At 41.1% G+C, this 17,559-nt stretch overlaps 1 protein-coding gene and 1 long non-coding RNA gene across 2 annotated transcripts; both read right to left on the bottom strand.

Moving 5' to 3' along the window:
* Positions 1-1,109: 1,109 nt before the first annotated feature.
* Positions 1,110-8,602, bottom strand: LOC147453254 (uncharacterized). The gene is made up of 6 exons (XM_086518693.1): positions 4,662-8,602; positions 4,423-4,534; positions 1,934-3,330; positions 1,715-1,807; positions 1,471-1,626; positions 1,110-1,388 (listed from the first exon to the last, which is right to left on the bottom strand). Exons 1-6 carry the CDS (start codon positions 4,665-4,667, stop codon positions 1,263-1,265), a joined length of 1,890 nt encoding a protein of 629 aa, XP_086374819.1. The 5' UTR covers positions 4,668-8,602; the 3' UTR covers positions 1,110-1,262.
* LOC147453253 (uncharacterized) lies at positions 6,036-9,683 on the bottom strand. The gene is made up of 2 exons (XR_015188957.1): positions 9,398-9,683; positions 6,036-8,631 (listed from the first exon to the last, which is right to left on the bottom strand). It is a non-coding gene; the product is annotated as an uncharacterized LOC147453253 (long non-coding RNA).
* Positions 9,684-17,559: the final 7,876 nt, after the last annotated feature.

Below are 17,559 nucleotides of genomic sequence, written 5' to 3'. Positions count from 1 at the left end.
GGTTTGGGCAAGGGCCACATACCATCAGGCGAGAGCTACGCATAGGCATCATCACCATGGCCACCTAATTGATGCACCACATGTACTAGGAACCAACGGAGATAACTCATTCAAAGGACCCACCCGAGGAGGAGGATGCACTCGAGCTTTCAATGGCAAGAGCCCTAACACCAGGTGAGCACAAAATGTCCCTCTAGAGGGAACCCAACGGGGGATTCAAACCCACAACCTATAGGGTAAGAAACCAAAGCCTTACCGTTGGATCAATTCTTTGGAGACTCATGCAATCAAATGATAAATTCTGTATGTCCGAGAGTATTAACTCCTAAATTGACAGTCAGGACAGCATGTTTATTCAACATGTAACCATGCACTTATGTTTGTACAGGCAGCACTTACTGCCATTAGCAACCAAAGCAACCCTATGTTCACGTGTATTGGCCAGCAAAAGACAAAGTGACCTCATGGAGCAACAGCCAAATTTAGGTTACACGTTGAATAAGAAAAACTTCTTGATGACTAAGTTCTCCTTTCCATCCACTGTGTATTTAGATTGACTTGGTATATTTCATTTCAAACATTATCAAGAAACACCAAAAAGTTATAGGTAAGTTCCGATAAGACACCTATTACCAAAAGCTCCCTTTCAACGACATCTTGGTGTGCATCCTGGAGTCCATTCCTCAGTTTGCAGCATTAGGTTTGTATGTGCACGTGTGAGATGATACAGAGAAAGCAGCAGTGAAAATGCTGCATGTGTTTTACATGCGTATGCATGAGAAGAATACGAGGCCAGCAGAGTTTAATGTTGTTTGTTTGTATGCATTGAGAGCTCAAGAGGTGTATGTCCATGCATTGCTTTATGTAGTCTTGGGTTTGGCCACAACTACCTACCGCCGACCCTCGAGTGACCACATGGGTCAGTGATAAGCATGCATCAAATAGGTATCAACACAGTGAGCATTAAAGCCAGGACTTGAAAAACCATAATTGGATTTCGTGACTTGGTTATAAAATACAACAAAGGTCACAAGCTCACACGCACACACAATACCCAGATTCCTCACGAAAACTATGGATTGCTACTATAAATTCACAGAAATCGTCACTCGAGGGTCCAAAATGGACAAAGAAATTTCAGACATTTAAGAAGGTGAAACAATGGCCAGTTTCCCTCTTGCAGATACAAGAGAGTTTAATTACAATATATACAATTTAGATTGTTGACAAGAAAGACAACGAGTTCTTTGTACATGGGCAACTCAACTGGCTGCAGCTTTGCAAATGGGGCATTGATTTTTCACAAGTAACCACTGCTTGATGCAATCGGTGTGGTAACCATGTCCACACTGTAGCTCCCCCAGCTCATCCCCTTCCATATACTCCTCCTGCATGCAAAGAGTTCAGCTTGAGGTAAAAAGATAAGCAAACAATTCTCTCTGCCTTTTCCTCATACGCTATATGACTAACCTGGCATACACTGCATTTTGAGTCGCACTCCTGAGAATTGACCATCACCGCCACATCAGAGCACGAATGCATACTGACCTTCAAACACTTTTTCACTTCATCTTCATTAAGTCCTGTGTTCACATTTCCTATTCTTTCTTCCAAAGCAAGAAGTTCCTGTGAAGGAAACCAGTAGAACGTTAGAAATAAACCAAGCTAAAGAGCACTCAACAAACAAGGGATCACTAACATAACACGTTAGTACCTCATACGACATGTTATCGACATCCAGCCGCATGTCACTGTGCTGGTCATAAGCGTCAGCCCATTCATAGGCAAGTGCTTGATTTGACAATTCCTGCAAAACAAAGATTTAAAACAAATGTCATACGAGGATAAAAGTATGTAGTTGTTAGATGCCCTTGGAATCCAGCCCACGGGGCATTCACACACCCATACGTATGTTTGATACTTCACAACTTACATGATGAGATGCAGAAAATCGATGACGAGTCACTCCATCTGGCGGTAGGACTCGCGACCCTCTAAGAGAGGCCTGACGCAGAAATGATGCTCTATTGGTATTATCATTGTATCTTGGTAAGAATTGTCCATGTACACTTGCAGAAGGCAAGTCTCCAAAAGCAGCCTGAGGTCCAGATGTCAATCCACTGATGGTGGTTGCTACTCCAGGAGGAGGAAGCACTACCTGATTATAAATGTTGTTAAATCTACTTGATGATTGGGCTGCAGGGTATGAAGGGGCATGTATGTTAATTGTGCCCACATAAGCGTATGGGTTAGGTGCTAGGTGGTGAGACACATGAGGAGGCTGTGAAGGAAACTCTCGAAACTGGGCAGGTCTCAATGCTCTGCTCGAGGGTTGATGGGACCTGGTGTCAATGGACACAACGTCCATCATCTCTGAAGCCTCCCCTCGTCTTAAATGATTTCCCTCCATCGAAGGGTTGAAGTTCCTCATTGTCTCAAAGAGGCCTGATTGATTGCTGCCTTCTTCTAACAGTGTGCTGTTTCTGCGCCACGCGACAGTAGCAGATAACCCATTTATAGCATCGCTCCTTGACACCATTCTTCTAGGATCCCTTTCGTTCAATATGATTGAAGGACAATAATGATTGTCCTGTGTCATCGTGGCAGTTAGTCCATCATACCGATTGACAGGCAATGCATTTGTTCTGACGGAATAGTATGCACCTTGGCCATCTCTTCTTACTCCGGATTCGCGACTCAAAGATATATCAGGCCGACGAGCCCCAGGACCCTGTGTGAATCTAAGAAAACTGTTTTCCCCCACACCAGATGAAGTTGCATGTGTTGATGAACCAGGATAAGTATCCATAGAGCTCTTCCTTTTGTAAGAATTCCGGCTTTGATCGACAGCATAAGTATACGAACTATTGGCTGCTATCCCCACAGAATTACTCACTGGAGGTCCCAATGTTAAACCTGGCGGCAGTGCATTCCAGCCGCCATCTGCAGCAGCTCCATCATTGTAAGGAAACCTGGCAGTAGTGCTGTTTCCAGGTTCAAAACCATTAAATTGAAGGCTTCGAGAGTTAAGTCTACCACCGTGGTTCATCACTCTAGGAGCTCCAGCAAAAACTGGCCCTAAATGGCTAGGACTTTCTTCAGCCACCATGGCACCAAGACCTAACTGCCCAGTACCGTCATGAGCTATACTATGATGTCCTTGAGTAGAGCTTCCACAATTCTGACGTTTTCGTCTTTGTGATGTCGGCATCATTGTTGATGAGGAAGATCTAAGAGGATCACTAAATGAACCCGAACCAATCCAAACCTCTCTGTCTTCAGAACCAATAATCTGACCGCTATGGCCACCAAAACTGAATGATTGTCCACCTGTGAAGCATTGTTTAGACCAGCGTCATTACAATCCAGCATGAAAAGCAACAAGACTGGTCGTGCAAATAAAACATACTATCTCGTACAGAACCTAAAGAGCATATTTATTTAGCACAATACAGCACATCAAATCTGGGCTACATTTTCGCCTTCAACATCCAGGCAAAAACCTGAGGAAAAATTTATTCTTAAAATTTCCATTCTCGCTCGGAGCACAAGCAGCTTGCTTGATCTCAGCCTTGAAGGTCCAAACTCTGGATTTGAAAGGGCATGATTTAATTCTCTACTAGCACGCAACCTTCTCTGCTGGAAATAGATCCCAACAGCTGCCAATTAATAGTTTCACTCAGGCCAATCCTTAAGACGCACTGTTCAGAAGCTAAGTACTGCTTATACTCCATAACTCTAGTATTAGCAAAGAAATAAGTGATTTAGTACGGAATGCGACGACAAGTGATAAGACTGTTTTTACAAATTTTGAAACGATTTTTTTGTACATCTTGTCTGCACTTCCAAACTTAAAAAGCAGCAGCAAAGAAAGAAGCTACGCAAGGAAGAAGGGAAAACATTATCAAACAAACAAGCTCAAACCCACTCAAAAAATGAAAGAAGAAACGCATAAGAGACAAGGGAAAACACTATCAAAAAAAAAGACCCACTTAAAGGAACCCATGGAAGACACAACAGAACACTACGTGTACCATCACTTTTTATTGATAAAGAAGGAAAACATTATCAAAAGAAGGAGCCCAAATGACAACAGAAAAGAGCAATCAACGTCAATGATAATAGCCACACACACATGCAAGCATAGATTTACACAAAGGTCTGCAAACTGAGATTCTGGATTACACAGCACGCCTATCGGTGATTGTTAGGTGGTCAACATACATAAGTGCTCGATTCATGCAAGCATACATTTACACAAAGGTCGGCAAACTGAGATTCTGGATTACACAGCACGCCTATCGGTGATTGTTAGGTGGTCAACATACATCGATTCATGCTTTAAGAAAAGATAAGAGGGGGGGGAAGTATCCATGTAGGCTGAAAAACTGCAGAAAGACCCAACACAAAGGGCATGACTACCATGGTCCATGCATAAGTATGTTGTTGACGTGCAAACGGCAGGCATAGCACAAGCTGCTGTCACCTCTGTACTGATCCTGCTGCAGCTCTGCAGAGAGGACGGGACATACCCCTAACATACGAGTGGGGAATGTAAGCCGGCAGGATGGTAAAACTTACTTCTCGTGTTTCAAAACTAATTTCTTATGTTTCATTAATTACAAATATTAGTATTGACAAACAAAAATAAACTAAGATACCTCCATAAAAGACTAGCCTAATGGCCAATCCAGTTCCTCCCCATTCAAGTCCTTTCAAATGTAATGATTCCTGTTGTCGAGGATCAAATTTCAGCTATCGTGAAGACTGCTTGCTCATGGAATGTTATAGCTTCGCCAATTGTAAGAGATATAATGATGCTGATAAATTTGATCAAACTCCTTGTCACCTAGTGCTAATTGCAAAACAAATGGTATAAAAACCATGCCCTAGAAGGAACATGTCACTATGGTTACGTCATAAATGTGCAATTGCACTTTAATTATCAAGCTGGTATAGAACCAAGCAACCTCCACCGCAACCGCAACTAAATACTACATTCTTAGAATGCAAGTAAAAGCCTTTCGTCTGTTCCTAATGAATCTACTTAAGGCTTAAGCTTAAAGTTAAAAACGGCACACTGAATTGGATACAAAACAGCAACAATTGCTAGCACCTCGAAAATTCACAACCTCGTACACCACCATGCCTCACCCTCAACAATAATGATGCTTAACAATGTAAGTCCCATTAGCACCTGTACTGCAACTCCGTCATTCACTCCTTATAGAAGCCCAATTAATTTGACCTATATAGCACTACGCCTGGGAATCATTTACTGTATGCACATTTTTGCCCCCCATACCAATTTGCATCCTTCTTGAGGTGGACAGGCAGCCCTTGAGTTTAATACAGGCCACAAACAGAAGTATTCAAATAAGCATTCAGATTTTGCCTCAAAATGAGGCAGCAATTTGCAAGCTTTTCAAGCCTCAGCCCTGCCAAGCCCAAGGTAAAAAAGCAACACCTCCTTGTATTGGCATTCAAAAGAGACCTTAAACAAGATCTCTGGAACTTACTTCTACAGATCACAGTCGTAAACTCTTTGAACCATAAAAAACTAATGTTATGTTTACCTGTTTACTGCACTCAAGGCACTCACTGCGAAAGTAACAAAGCTAATTACAACTAAGATAGCCACCTGCAAACAAACAAATAGGAGACAAAAATGACGAGTTTAGTTAGCCAAAACCTTTGCAAGGTTTTTACCAAGTAATATTTCATTTCTGGTGGCCTTTTGGACCTGAATCCTTCTCATAGAAAGTGTCTAATCCTTACCAACCTTGATCCAATGTTAGCTTGAACTGACAAAGGACCAATTGAGTGGAATTCAAGATTCTCCTGAGAATTCTTCCAAACACGATCGAGACACATTATTGTGAGGCCAACCGTAATCCTTTGGACAGATTACCCCAATTTGTAATTTGTGGGACTTTCTTCACTCAAGCAGCATCATAATAGGTGAACACAGAATCCACCACAAAAACGACCACCTTGTTCCAAACCGTTTCTCTCCAAAACAAGGACCAGACAGCTGCAGAGATCATATTAGTAAATCCATTGTCTGATAAGAGTGTTTTCAACTTAGAGAGACCCCATTCTTGATCTAAACAAGCACTACATTTTGTTTGACAACTAAAAGGCGAAACTTCCAACCTCAACAATACCTTCCAGCATGTACAGCCCTTCAGAGCTGTAAATCACCTCAATAATTCCCAACGCCAGTCAATAATCACACAGTTCAAAGTCCTCAATTGCAAGACTAAAAAAGGAACTGAGGTTCTTTAGAATGCTGCTGCATGCACCAACAAAATGGAGCTCTTTCTAACTTTCTCACCTAGAACTGTGCTGAATGACATGTAAAGATATAATTCATGTATTAGACCTATCAGAATGACATATAAAGACGTATAGGTAATTTATTATGAGCACTAAAGATATCAACTTCTAGGAAGCCAACCTCCTGTTGCAGCATTTAAAGCCACATTCAAGAAGACAAATGGAGTTTGATGTCACCATTTAACCAATTTTCTCCCGAAATATGAACTCCATATCTTGTTTGATGGAAAAAATCTCCCCAGGCCCCAGCCTTAAACAAAGGCTGCAATCTGCAAAAGCTCTCTCCACCATCAAGTGAAGAACGAACTGCTAAGATTTGGAGCATCTAAAACAATGCCACATTCAAGCAGATATGTAAGTCTCAAAATCTCATTTCACATCAAAAGGTGGAGTCACAAGGAAAAAAATTTGCGTAGCCTTGATCTCACAAGCACTTCTAACTGCATTCCCTGGAAAGAAGAAGCTACTCTTCTCTTACCATTCCAACCCTTTAGGGCAAAGACGAAAGGCCTTCAATAAGCTTGATAGCAACAACAAAAAAGACTCCTGAAGAACCACAAAGTATCTGATAAAATATGTGATGCAAAAACCCACATAGCTCCAGATGTTTAGTTCTTTGCCGTCCATATAGATGACAGCAAGGAGACTTCAAGAGAAAAAGGTTTGCATTTCTACAAACCCTCTTGACAGTCTTCAAGAAATCTCAGCATGATGACGTGAGAAAAGTCAAGATACCAAACACAATGCACAGTGAGATTTCAATCACATACCTTGTTGATGCCCACGAAATGAGCCCACAATCACAACAGGTAAGTAAAAGAGTCCAGTCCATGTGGACTTGTGACTCTTTGACCTGCAAAGCTAGGAGATAAGAGCAATCTTAAGGAATTCAAAGTTGCAGAAAACAACATGCCTTCTACCTGTACAGGTAATGATTGACTAGTCAGCAACCTCAATACTCGCACCTAAGCTGAAGATTGGTGCGGGACTGGTTGTATTAATCTCTCATGAATCAACCGAGTGATCCAACAACATTCTTTAAGTGTGACCATTCTAACCTGGCTGTGTGGAGCTTTGAAGCTGCCAAAAGCTCAAGCGCTCTTTCCTCCGCACCCGGTCTCCATCATGTTTAATCCAACCATCCTTCACATACACCTTCTCAAAACATGCTAGATCTATGGTAAAATTTGGTAAGAGCAAAATGAATCATGTACAGAACATTTCACCATCTTGGCCCCGTCGTCTCTAACTCGACCTACACCTTCCTCCCGGGGTAGGGCCACATTAAATCATGCTTCAGAGTAACAGGCTCAAAAATTCCTCCTCAAATCACTCAGTTTCTCCGCACGCTGCTTTGACCTTGAAGAAGATACAAATGCCCCCAAAAGCAACAAGACTAGCACATCATACAATGTAGGCTAGCAAGAAAGACAGCATGCAATTTGGGAGATAAGGCCAAGGCAAAGTGGACTAGAGTTCACATGATTTGCGCCTCCCTAGATGAAAGAATCTCTTTTAGAAGATGGCACAGAGCTTTTGATTGGCCATAAAGCTTTGCATGTATGATTTCTAGCTAAATTCTTTGAAAGTGTGATTTCTACCAGCCTTTGTACTTACATTGGTGAAACCTCTAAACCTCCGATCAATTTTAAAAATCAGAGTTATTCCACCTGATTCTTTGGCATAGGAAAGCACTTAAAGAACGTTCTGTACAACACGTATTCGACTAAACCCTCTTTTTAACACCATTTTTTGACCTCAAAACCAGGAACCTTTGAAAGTTCGTCCAAGCAGCAAGCCATTAGCTTTGCTTGCACTCTGCAAGATAATTATGTTTGTTTCTGTTTGACATTATTGCACAAGTTGATGAATTGACTTGGATGTTTATGACCTCCACTGAATAAGATAGCTTGTTTCAACAAGCAAAGAGGCTTCATCAATACACCCCTAAACCAAGTGTATGTCCTAGGGGTGCAAGGAATTCTATGTGATGTGCACTTAAAGCGGTTGCAATCAGATAGTGGGACAAAAAGAAAGTGCCACTGACGCTGAAAGATAAAAGCTGTCCTAAGGCTAAATACTCCTAGCATTTCATATAGATGTTGAGATAACACAAAAAAGTCAATAAGACTCCTCCAACACCATCTTTCCATCGTACCCCTTCCCACTCAAATGTTGCTTGCATTTGAGGTACAAAACAGCTCCTTTCAGGGCCTTGAAGTGCAGATTCTTGCATCAGTGAATCTCCTTTGGAAACAATGTACAGCTTTATGTTTGCCCATCCATTTACACCTGAACTCACAAGACAACAATAAATGCAAGTTGATGCCAAAAGGAGTTTATTACAAAGATGAGAATTTTGATACATGTGACAATTACAGAAGTCAAGGCAGCACCCCATGGCTGTCCTTTCCTACAGATTGCAAGGTTCCTCTTATAACAAGAAAACACATGTGCGTAGAGGAGCCTTGTTGCTCATGCACGCCATGCCAAATGGATGGCCATCTCTTAGCTTACAAATTTTTGATGAAGAAACAAAGGTCAGATTGTGATAAATATTTACAGTCGATAAAAGGGCACTGTGCAGCTACAGATCCGAGAATCATCAGTAACCAGACCTATAAGGCTGCCAACATTGGCATCACAACATTCTCTCTCCCCTCTCTTCTTCGGGATATTGTGCTTGAGGAATTCCTGCAAGCAAATACCTCACATAAAGAAGCTTCTTCGTGTCTCCAACCTTCCATACACAAAAGATCCTCTCCTGAAAGCTTCGCCTTTCTCCTTAAAGCAGACTTGGAGCCTGTACAAGTCAAACTACCAAGAGATAGTTGCTTGCAAGCCCATGTCCTAACAAGCCCCCTTGTCTAAGTATAAAGACCAAAGGGACAGGTCTGAGAAACAACCTGATGAGCAGCAGGAAGACACAAAAATCACAGAAACGCGTGCAGCAGTGAGCAAAACCACAGAAAACAACATTTATATCGACAGAAACATAATATTAAGATTAATTGACAAAAAGAAGAAATTTTCTGCACATAGACGAGGCGGATCAGACCTGCTTCCATGGGAAAGGCCAGAGCGGCAAAGTCAGGAAAGAGGACGACAGTCTGCAGATGACGTGAACAGGTAGCGATGGAAACCAGCGATCTCGGAGTTTCAGAAAACGCACGCTCTCTCTCTCTCTCTCTCTCTCTCTCTCTCTGTGAAAGAGAGAAAGATGATGGTGGTTTGCGAAGGTAGGAGAGCTTGGTGGCTTTATGGCTATGGCGAAAAAGCGTTCTCTACGCTTTGTCTGTGTATGGTCGTCAATGATAGAGGGAGAGGGCCCCTTTTATAGCTTTATATCTATTTTTAATGTTTGAAACACAAAACCACTTACCACAATACTTTTCCTCATTGTGTCGACATCTGCCCATTTTAAATGGCCATCATATAGACGCCAGACACATGCTTACTTGGCAAGCAGTACCTCTGAGAATCGCCATTAGCCTAGCTGGTGCTTGAACCACCCTCTAAACTTTGGATGCTGGTACCAACAGCAAGTCTAAGGACACACATGTCGGTTATAACGTTGGGATCCAATCATGTTGGTTGCAAACCTGTCACAATGAGGTCCTTGACCCCTTTTCGCTTGCTCTTTGTTGGTTATGTGCCTGCACTTGCTTTCATACAATGGCCCTTTAATATGGACTAGTGTGGCCGGCGGCCTTCGGCCGCCTCTCTCTCTTTCTCTCTCCCCCCTTGCGTGCGCATTGTCCTCACTATAGCCGGATAAAGGAAATTGCGACACGTGGCACTGAAAAACCGGTCTCCTTAATATATAGTATAGATGGTTAGATACTTTTCTTGGCTTATGTGGCAACCTCTTGGAGAGACACCAGAGTCCACAACTTCACAAAACGTACAACTTTACAAGCATGGCCCGGGACTCAATTCCCATTACATTCCTCAAATTCTCATCTCTAGCACACAATCTATTTTTGAGAGGAATGCACTCATGCAAAGCTTTCAGTGAGGCTATTAGTCTTGTAGTTTGTAGCCCAAACAAAATACAATCACTAACACACTTTCATGGATGCTAGCCCACCTCAAAACCCACATTGTGACACCAAATGGACCAAGCAAACCAACTGGCCAACAAGCAATTCTCACCTAGGCTCAAAGGCATCTTGGGCTCTTTCCTTTGAGCCTTCATTTGCATGCAAAGTGCACAATCGGTTGCAAATATTGACATCAATTGAATGTACACTTTGTTGAAGTATTCTCATAAAATGGTATGGACAAGTCACGACATATAGCTTACTTGCAAGCATGACGTCGTCCTCAGTGCCCTTACATCAGTGCTCGAAATATACTTTTTTCTAAGAACTTGGAAACCTTCACTTGGAAAGTGTTTGATATACATTCCATCCAAAATGAGATGCCACTGCACATAGAAAACAAACAATAGTTCGACAAGTGGGAGCAAACATCTCTTCAATGCCTTTCTGTTGTGCATAACCTTTTGCAACAAGTCTAACCTTGTAGCAATCAATCTCAAAACCGGCTTACATTTCAACTTGTAAATCCACTCTGAACCAATAGCCTTTTTGTCAGGAGGCAAATCACATAAAGTCAAATGTTTCATTCTCTATGAGTGTATCATAGTCTGATTGCATTGCAGCCATTCAATTTTTTGAATTTTATGCCTCATCAAAAGAGAGAGGTTCCTCTTCATCACATAAACTAGAAGCAGCCAAAGCATAACAATCTGACGCATATGATGCATGGTGAGAACCTGAACGGGTACAACTAGACATAGGTGCATCCAATTTACAATCACGCACCAGCCATTTTGGTACTTTACCCTTTCATTCTTAGCCCTTTCTGCATCAAGTACATGATGTACATCTCCATCCGTAATAGGCTTATCCGTAACCTTTTTGAAAACCCCTATAGGTTGTTCATTTGTCTTTTTGGAACTTACATTTAAGTTTCCACCACTAAAAAGAGGCAACAAAGTGTCATAATTGACCTTTGAGCTTACAATAGTGTCTCTAGTACATGATACAAAGGCTGAACAGAATCTTCCACAAATATATCTTGTGAAACCAAGATACATTTTGTTTGTGGATGGTATAATGTGTAACCTTTTCTTTTAGGAATATAACCAACAAAGAATCATTTGACAGCCTTATCATCCAATTTTATGTGGTGCATTTGTGGAGCTAAACAACCAAAAATGCGTATGTGATCAATAGATGGCTTCTTATCATGGCATGCTTCAGAAGGAGTCATAGACTACAAGGCTTTGGTAGGACGCCTTTTAAGTACATAAGTAGCACACTTTTCAACCTCAAGCCGAAACAATTGTGGTAAAGCTTGACTATCAACTATACATCGTGCCATTTTCGTAAGTGATCTGTTTTTTCTTTCAGCAATACCATTTTTTTAAGGAGTATACGGCACTATATATTAGTGTTTTATCCCATGACTAGCCAAAAATGCATTAAATTTATGAAACATATATTCCCCCTTCGATATGAACGGAGGGTGCCCATAGTCCCATTGCAACTGGCATCGCTCTCAGTGGCCATGGAGGGCACTATGAAGCCCAGCTTGTCTACAGCGTGAGCTGCCATCTCTCCTCTTCTTGTGTGGTGTTTTTTCACGCGTCCACCCAAGGAGCAAACCCTTTTAGGGTTAGATTTTTTTTCAAAAAGGGGGAAGGGAGGGTGCCCACGATTGGCAACCCCCCTCCTGTACTTCTTATCAAGCAAGCAATGTTTGTATCGCTGGGCAAGGCGGCATCAAGCAATCAAGGATAATTTCAGAGAAATTATATAAATTTTACAATGTGAGACCTAGGGGTGGACATGCATAATGATCTCCTCCCAGTCTCCCTACTTGTAGCCCTTGGCTCTTGCAAGTAGGACCCTTAACCATATGCCCTTGTCCTCAGCTCCTAGCCATATCGAGCCGTTCAGACCGGCCCCTGGCCTCTGGCCCTTGGCCTGACATTAAGAGCAACTTGATTTTCCACATTATTATCCCTTTGCAATTGTTTTGTGTAACCAGCTATATCCAACATAGCTTATAGAATCCATTTACAGCTCACTTGAGTAAGCTAAACGAGTTATCACAACTAAGGTGTATTTCAAAGAGTTCCTCTTTTCACTTTCCATGAAAGTAACTGGCTGACATAACTCATCGGCAAAGTATAAGTCCTTGACTTAATACCATTCTTCATCGATAAACAACCCCACCATAATTGGTGATTTGATGTAAACATGAAGGGACTAAACGTAGTTGTAACATGCTTTTTCCTTATGGTAAGTAAACTCCAACTAGAGAGATATCCTTCCCAACTAGATTGCTTGGTGCTAACGTATGCACTTAGCATATCCTTTGGCGCAAGATTAGCGCTTGTAATCTACCTATCCTCTCTGGATAATTGACAGTACTGAGGTGTCTTTCCCCACCGTTTACAGACAGTCCTCGAGAATGACTGATAAATAGGGATGGAAATTTCTTGAAAATTGATGAGTACTCAACAATAATAGGAATAACCATCTTGGTTAACTTTAATGAATTGATCTACAAGCATCCAAATCAAGCCATGACCTCTACTAGTGATTGGTAGATCCACCATTAATTTCATAGAGATATTGCACATATAGTGTCTGATGCTTTAGAAGCTACTAACATTATGAATGTGCATGTCGCTCCAAATTAGCTTTTACTAAACACTAGGGCCCATAGCACCTAGTGTGCATGCATTTAGCAAAAATAGATATGAACTTGCATATCCATAACCATACTTGCCAATGATTATGGCTAATGTTATGCTCGTGGCTCATAAAAAAGAAACTAATTGCTTTCCCCTACAATTACATGAAAATCGTGGCAGCTTAGTTGGACCATAATATAATGTCAAAATTAATCACATCTAGGTGCCAACAATACAACATGTCCATGAACATAACATAACTTAACCATATGTATAAACAACCCTCTGTTAAAGCTGTTTAACAAAACTTGTAAACTTAACAAGTCTTATTAGGTATCCGACAAGTTTTGGCAACTGAAATCGTTCTTCAAAAGACATGCTCAAAATGGTCTAATAAACGGATTTGACAAGCACCTAGGGACTGTCACTACACATAATGGAAATAACGGGTGCTAGTGTTAGTCCCAGAGACTCATATTCTCCACGTGGAATATGTCTCATCTAAGGATATTCGGAAAAATGACATCCTTGAAGCATGAAATGTACTTGTGTGTGGAGGTAACTGTAAACACTCAACGACATGAGTGAGAGGGAACCTCATAACCCTTGTTCCACACTGGCTAAACCGAATGCCATGAGTTCCTAGACCATGTTGTTCCTCTTGTACATGTGTCAAACAAACTCTACCATGGTCCTTAACTGCATAATGCAAAAATGTATCCAGGACACAACTTCCCAAAATTCTTTGCTCCTACGTGACCTTGTCATGTCTCTAAAAAGCAAAGTGGATGAAAGCATTGAAGCTTATACATCCTACATGGAAAAATCAATCAAAACAAATTCAAAAATGAAATAAAACCAAACCAGATGCATACTTGGAGAGTGAACATAGTGGTCACTTATCCGTAGTCAAATGCACATTACCAAACTTCCTACTCGAAAAATCCTAGTAATACTAATTGAGAGAGTACTGAAAACCAAGCAGTTAAAACTTGTAACCTTGAGCATTTCCTTTGTAATGCAAATCCCTTGGTTAGAATCTACATTGTCAAACCCCCCCTTGGTCAGACTCTGCATGGAAACTGCTTAACCTAGTAGTTAATGACGACCATCACAGTCTATCGTATCTAAAAGTGATTGCAATCAACTTGGAAAGTTGAACTTTGTCCACTATCCCTTGGTGGATTACAAAATTCTTTCCTTGAAAGTACAACTATGATGAGATCAAATTGTGACCCTCAACAACAATGGAGTGATTGTGTATTAGTTGGGTCATACCCCAAAAAATGCCACTCCTAGAGACATAATTAGTGCTAGAACTAAGCAATGGCTCTTCCCAAGTTGGAATCTTATTCACAAACAACTGGATCTCAAAATAATCATATCTCTCCACAAATAGAAGAGACTGATTTGTAACATCCCAAAGAAAGTAATCATACTAGATTTTCTTGGGTTTGCCACAAGAAATTACCTGCTAGGAGGCTCTCTTAATCTATTCATGTCATCCCATGAATTATTTTCTTGATAGCGAGGCCATGCCTACTTGCTATCCACATAAAATGTCATTTGTATTGCCAGCACACCTTATGCAAAAAAATTGCACGGCATTGTAGTCATAGGCCACAAACACAAGCAAATATACGAGCCTCAACTCTTTTGGAAGAGAGTAGCTAATGTTATAGCGGAAGCATAAACCATGCTTTATTTTGTTAAAACCTAATAAGAACTCACTATGCTCTACACATTACAGTAGAGCGAGTTCACCATATCGTCGTGCTCTTCTTCTCGCACTCTCTCTCGCGTCACACTTCTGCTCGTACTCCTTCACTTCTTTGAAAGTAGCGAGACGATGATGCTCATCTGCGTACTTCTTATATCGATCTTGAGCTTGCTTAACATTCTTTCGAGCAACTCGAAGCATGTCAAAAGGGTCTTGGAGAAAATCCTTCGCTTGTTGTATCTTCTCCTTAGCCAACCACACCAAAATGGGTGATCTAGGTTGTAATCCATATAAAAGCATAAATGGACTAAACCCTGTAGTCACATGCTTTGAACTATTATAAGAAAATTCCAATATAGGTAAGTAGTCTTCCCAATTGGTTTGCTTCTTGCTAACATACGCTCGTAGAATATCCTCTAGCACTTGATTAACTCTTTTGGTTTGACCATCTGTTTATGGATGATCAGCCATACTTAGATGAAGATTAGTTTCCAACTTTTGAAACAGAGCTCTCCAAAAGTGATTATTGAACTTTTGATCTTGGTCACTAATGATACTAGCTGGAAGACCGTAGAGTCTATATATATGCTCTACACCTAGCCGTGCTAATTTCGGATTCTTAACCGTAGTCTTAGTGGGAATGAATTGACCCATCTTTGTGAGACAGTCTACAATTACCCATATGGCACCATGGCCACGATTTGTATTAGGTAGTCCTACTACAAATTCCATAGAGATACAAACCCACTTACCTTGTGGAATCTCAAAGGATGTAAAAGGCCACCTATCTTGAGGCGCTCTGCCTTATTAACTTGGCATTGTTGGCAGTTTAGTACGTACTCTTGAACATCATGATGTAAGCCAGGCCAATAAAATTGCCGTTGCACTTAGGCATACATCTTACAAATACCAGGATGACCAGCACTTATACTATTGTGACACTAAAATAAGATTTGGCGCTTAGTATCTGAGTCCTTTGGCACACATAATCTACCTTTGTGGAGTAAGTAGCCATCATCAATGAAAATTCTTCCATCGCTTAAGCTCTTCCTGAGTAGGGGTGGAGCTCTGTGTGTTGAAGTTTTTATCTGCACGTGCAGACATGTTGATCTGGTTGTACAGAGACATGTGTGTGTGAGGGATCCCTTTTTAAGATTGCACTCCACACTTTAGCATATGATTGATCTTGTGCACACTTGCCACGCAATGACTCCAAAAATCCACTCTTTATTTCCGTGAATGCAAGTGAATTAATCTGAGGCATCTGACTTAGTGCATCCGCTACTACATTATATCGCCCCTTGCGATATCGTAGCTTACGATCATAATCTTAAAGGATTCCGGACCATCTAACTTTACGGCCCTTCAAGTCCATTTGAGTAGTAAACCATTTGATACTCTCATGGTCAAAAACTACTTCAAACTCGGTACCATAGAAATAGTGTCGCCACTTTCATAAAGCGTGAATTATGGCATAGAGCTCTCGCTCATAGACAAAATAATTTTGTTGAGCTCTATCTAACTTTTTACTTTCAAAGGCTATAGGTCTTCCCTCCTGGAGAAGTACCCCGCACCAATTGCTTTATCACTAGCATTAGTCTCTACCACAAACGGCTTAAGTGGGTAAAATATTGCTAGGATGGGAGCAGTGGCTATAGCTACCTTGAGCTGTTTGAAACTGCGTTTCTGGGCTTCTTCCCAAGAAAAGGTCTTACCTTTTGCTTTAAGTTGATCCATCATAGGAACAATAATTTTGGCATAAGCATGGATATATTGTTGATAAAATCTATCCATTCCTAAAAATATTTGAAGCTCCTCAACCGTGTTGGGATGTGGCGATCGAAGAATGGCAACGACCTTGTCAGTGTCCATTTTGATGCCAGAATAAGAGATCACATGACCAAGGTAATGCATCTTTGTTTTAAAGAAATCGCACTTGCTTTGCTTAGCAGATAGCGCGTGAGCTCGTAGCTATTCGAACACTAATCGTAAGTGTTCTATGTGTTCATCTTTAGTCTTACTGTAAATGAGAATGCCATCAAGGAAAACCACAACAAATTTTCTAAGATAGGGACGTAAGACACTATCCATGAGTGTCATAAATTTAGCTAGAGCATTGGTTAGACCAAAAGGTATAACCAAAAATTCAAAATGCCTGAACCGTGTTCTAAAGGCAGTTTTGGAGATATCTTGCAAAAGGATACACATCTGGTGGTATCCTGAACGAAGATCTATCTTTGTATAGTATCTTGCCCCATGGAGTTGATCAAACAACTCATCCACTCGAGGTAGAGGATACTTGTTCTTGATGGTTATCGCATTTAATCCGCGATAATCTACGCACATGCGCATAGTACCATCTTTATTTTTTATCAATAGAATTGGTGATGCCCAAGGCGAAGTGCTAGGTCTAATGAAACCATGAGCGAGGTAGTCAGCCAATTGACTCTCAATCGCCTTGGCTTCTTTAGCACTCATACGATAAGGTGGTTTACTCACCGGTTTAGTGCCTGGCAAGACATCTATGCCATGCTGCACATCACGTGTAGGGGGTAAAACCGGTGGTAAATCACTCGAGAACACATCACTATACTCCGTGAGTAAGTGAGTCATCTTTTGCCGTGCAAAAGGAGAAAGTAAACTAGAGCTATGCTGGGATGGAGAATCTTGTAATTCCTGTAATGTTTGTTTTACAACAGTTGCACGTTGCTCTATAGAATTACAATTGAGAGCACTTTGCTCATTACATTTGTTAACACTTTGCTTATCATTAGAATTCATTGCACTT

The sequence above is a fragment of the Adiantum capillus-veneris genome, chromosome 8 (assembly GCF_014529385.1).
Source record: "Adiantum capillus-veneris isolate H3 chromosome 8, ASM1452938v2, whole genome shotgun sequence".
Classification (NCBI taxonomy): domain Eukaryota; kingdom Viridiplantae; phylum Streptophyta; class Polypodiopsida; order Polypodiales; family Pteridaceae; genus Adiantum; species Adiantum capillus-veneris.
This window is presented reverse-complemented; position numbering and strand designations above follow the sequence as displayed.

What these genes read in the sequence shown, in the direction of transcription:
- LOC147453254 (XM_086518693.1), bottom strand. An exon ending in ATACTTATGCATGGACCATG is followed by an intron (nt 3,331 to 4,422) that starts GTAGTCATGCCC and finishes AATGCTTCACAG; the next exon opens with GTGGACAATCATTCAGTTTT. An exon ending in CAAAATGCAGTGTATGCCAG is followed by an intron (nt 1,389 to 1,470) that starts GTTAGTCATATA and finishes CTTTGCATGCAG; the next exon opens with GAGGAGTATATGGAAGGGGA.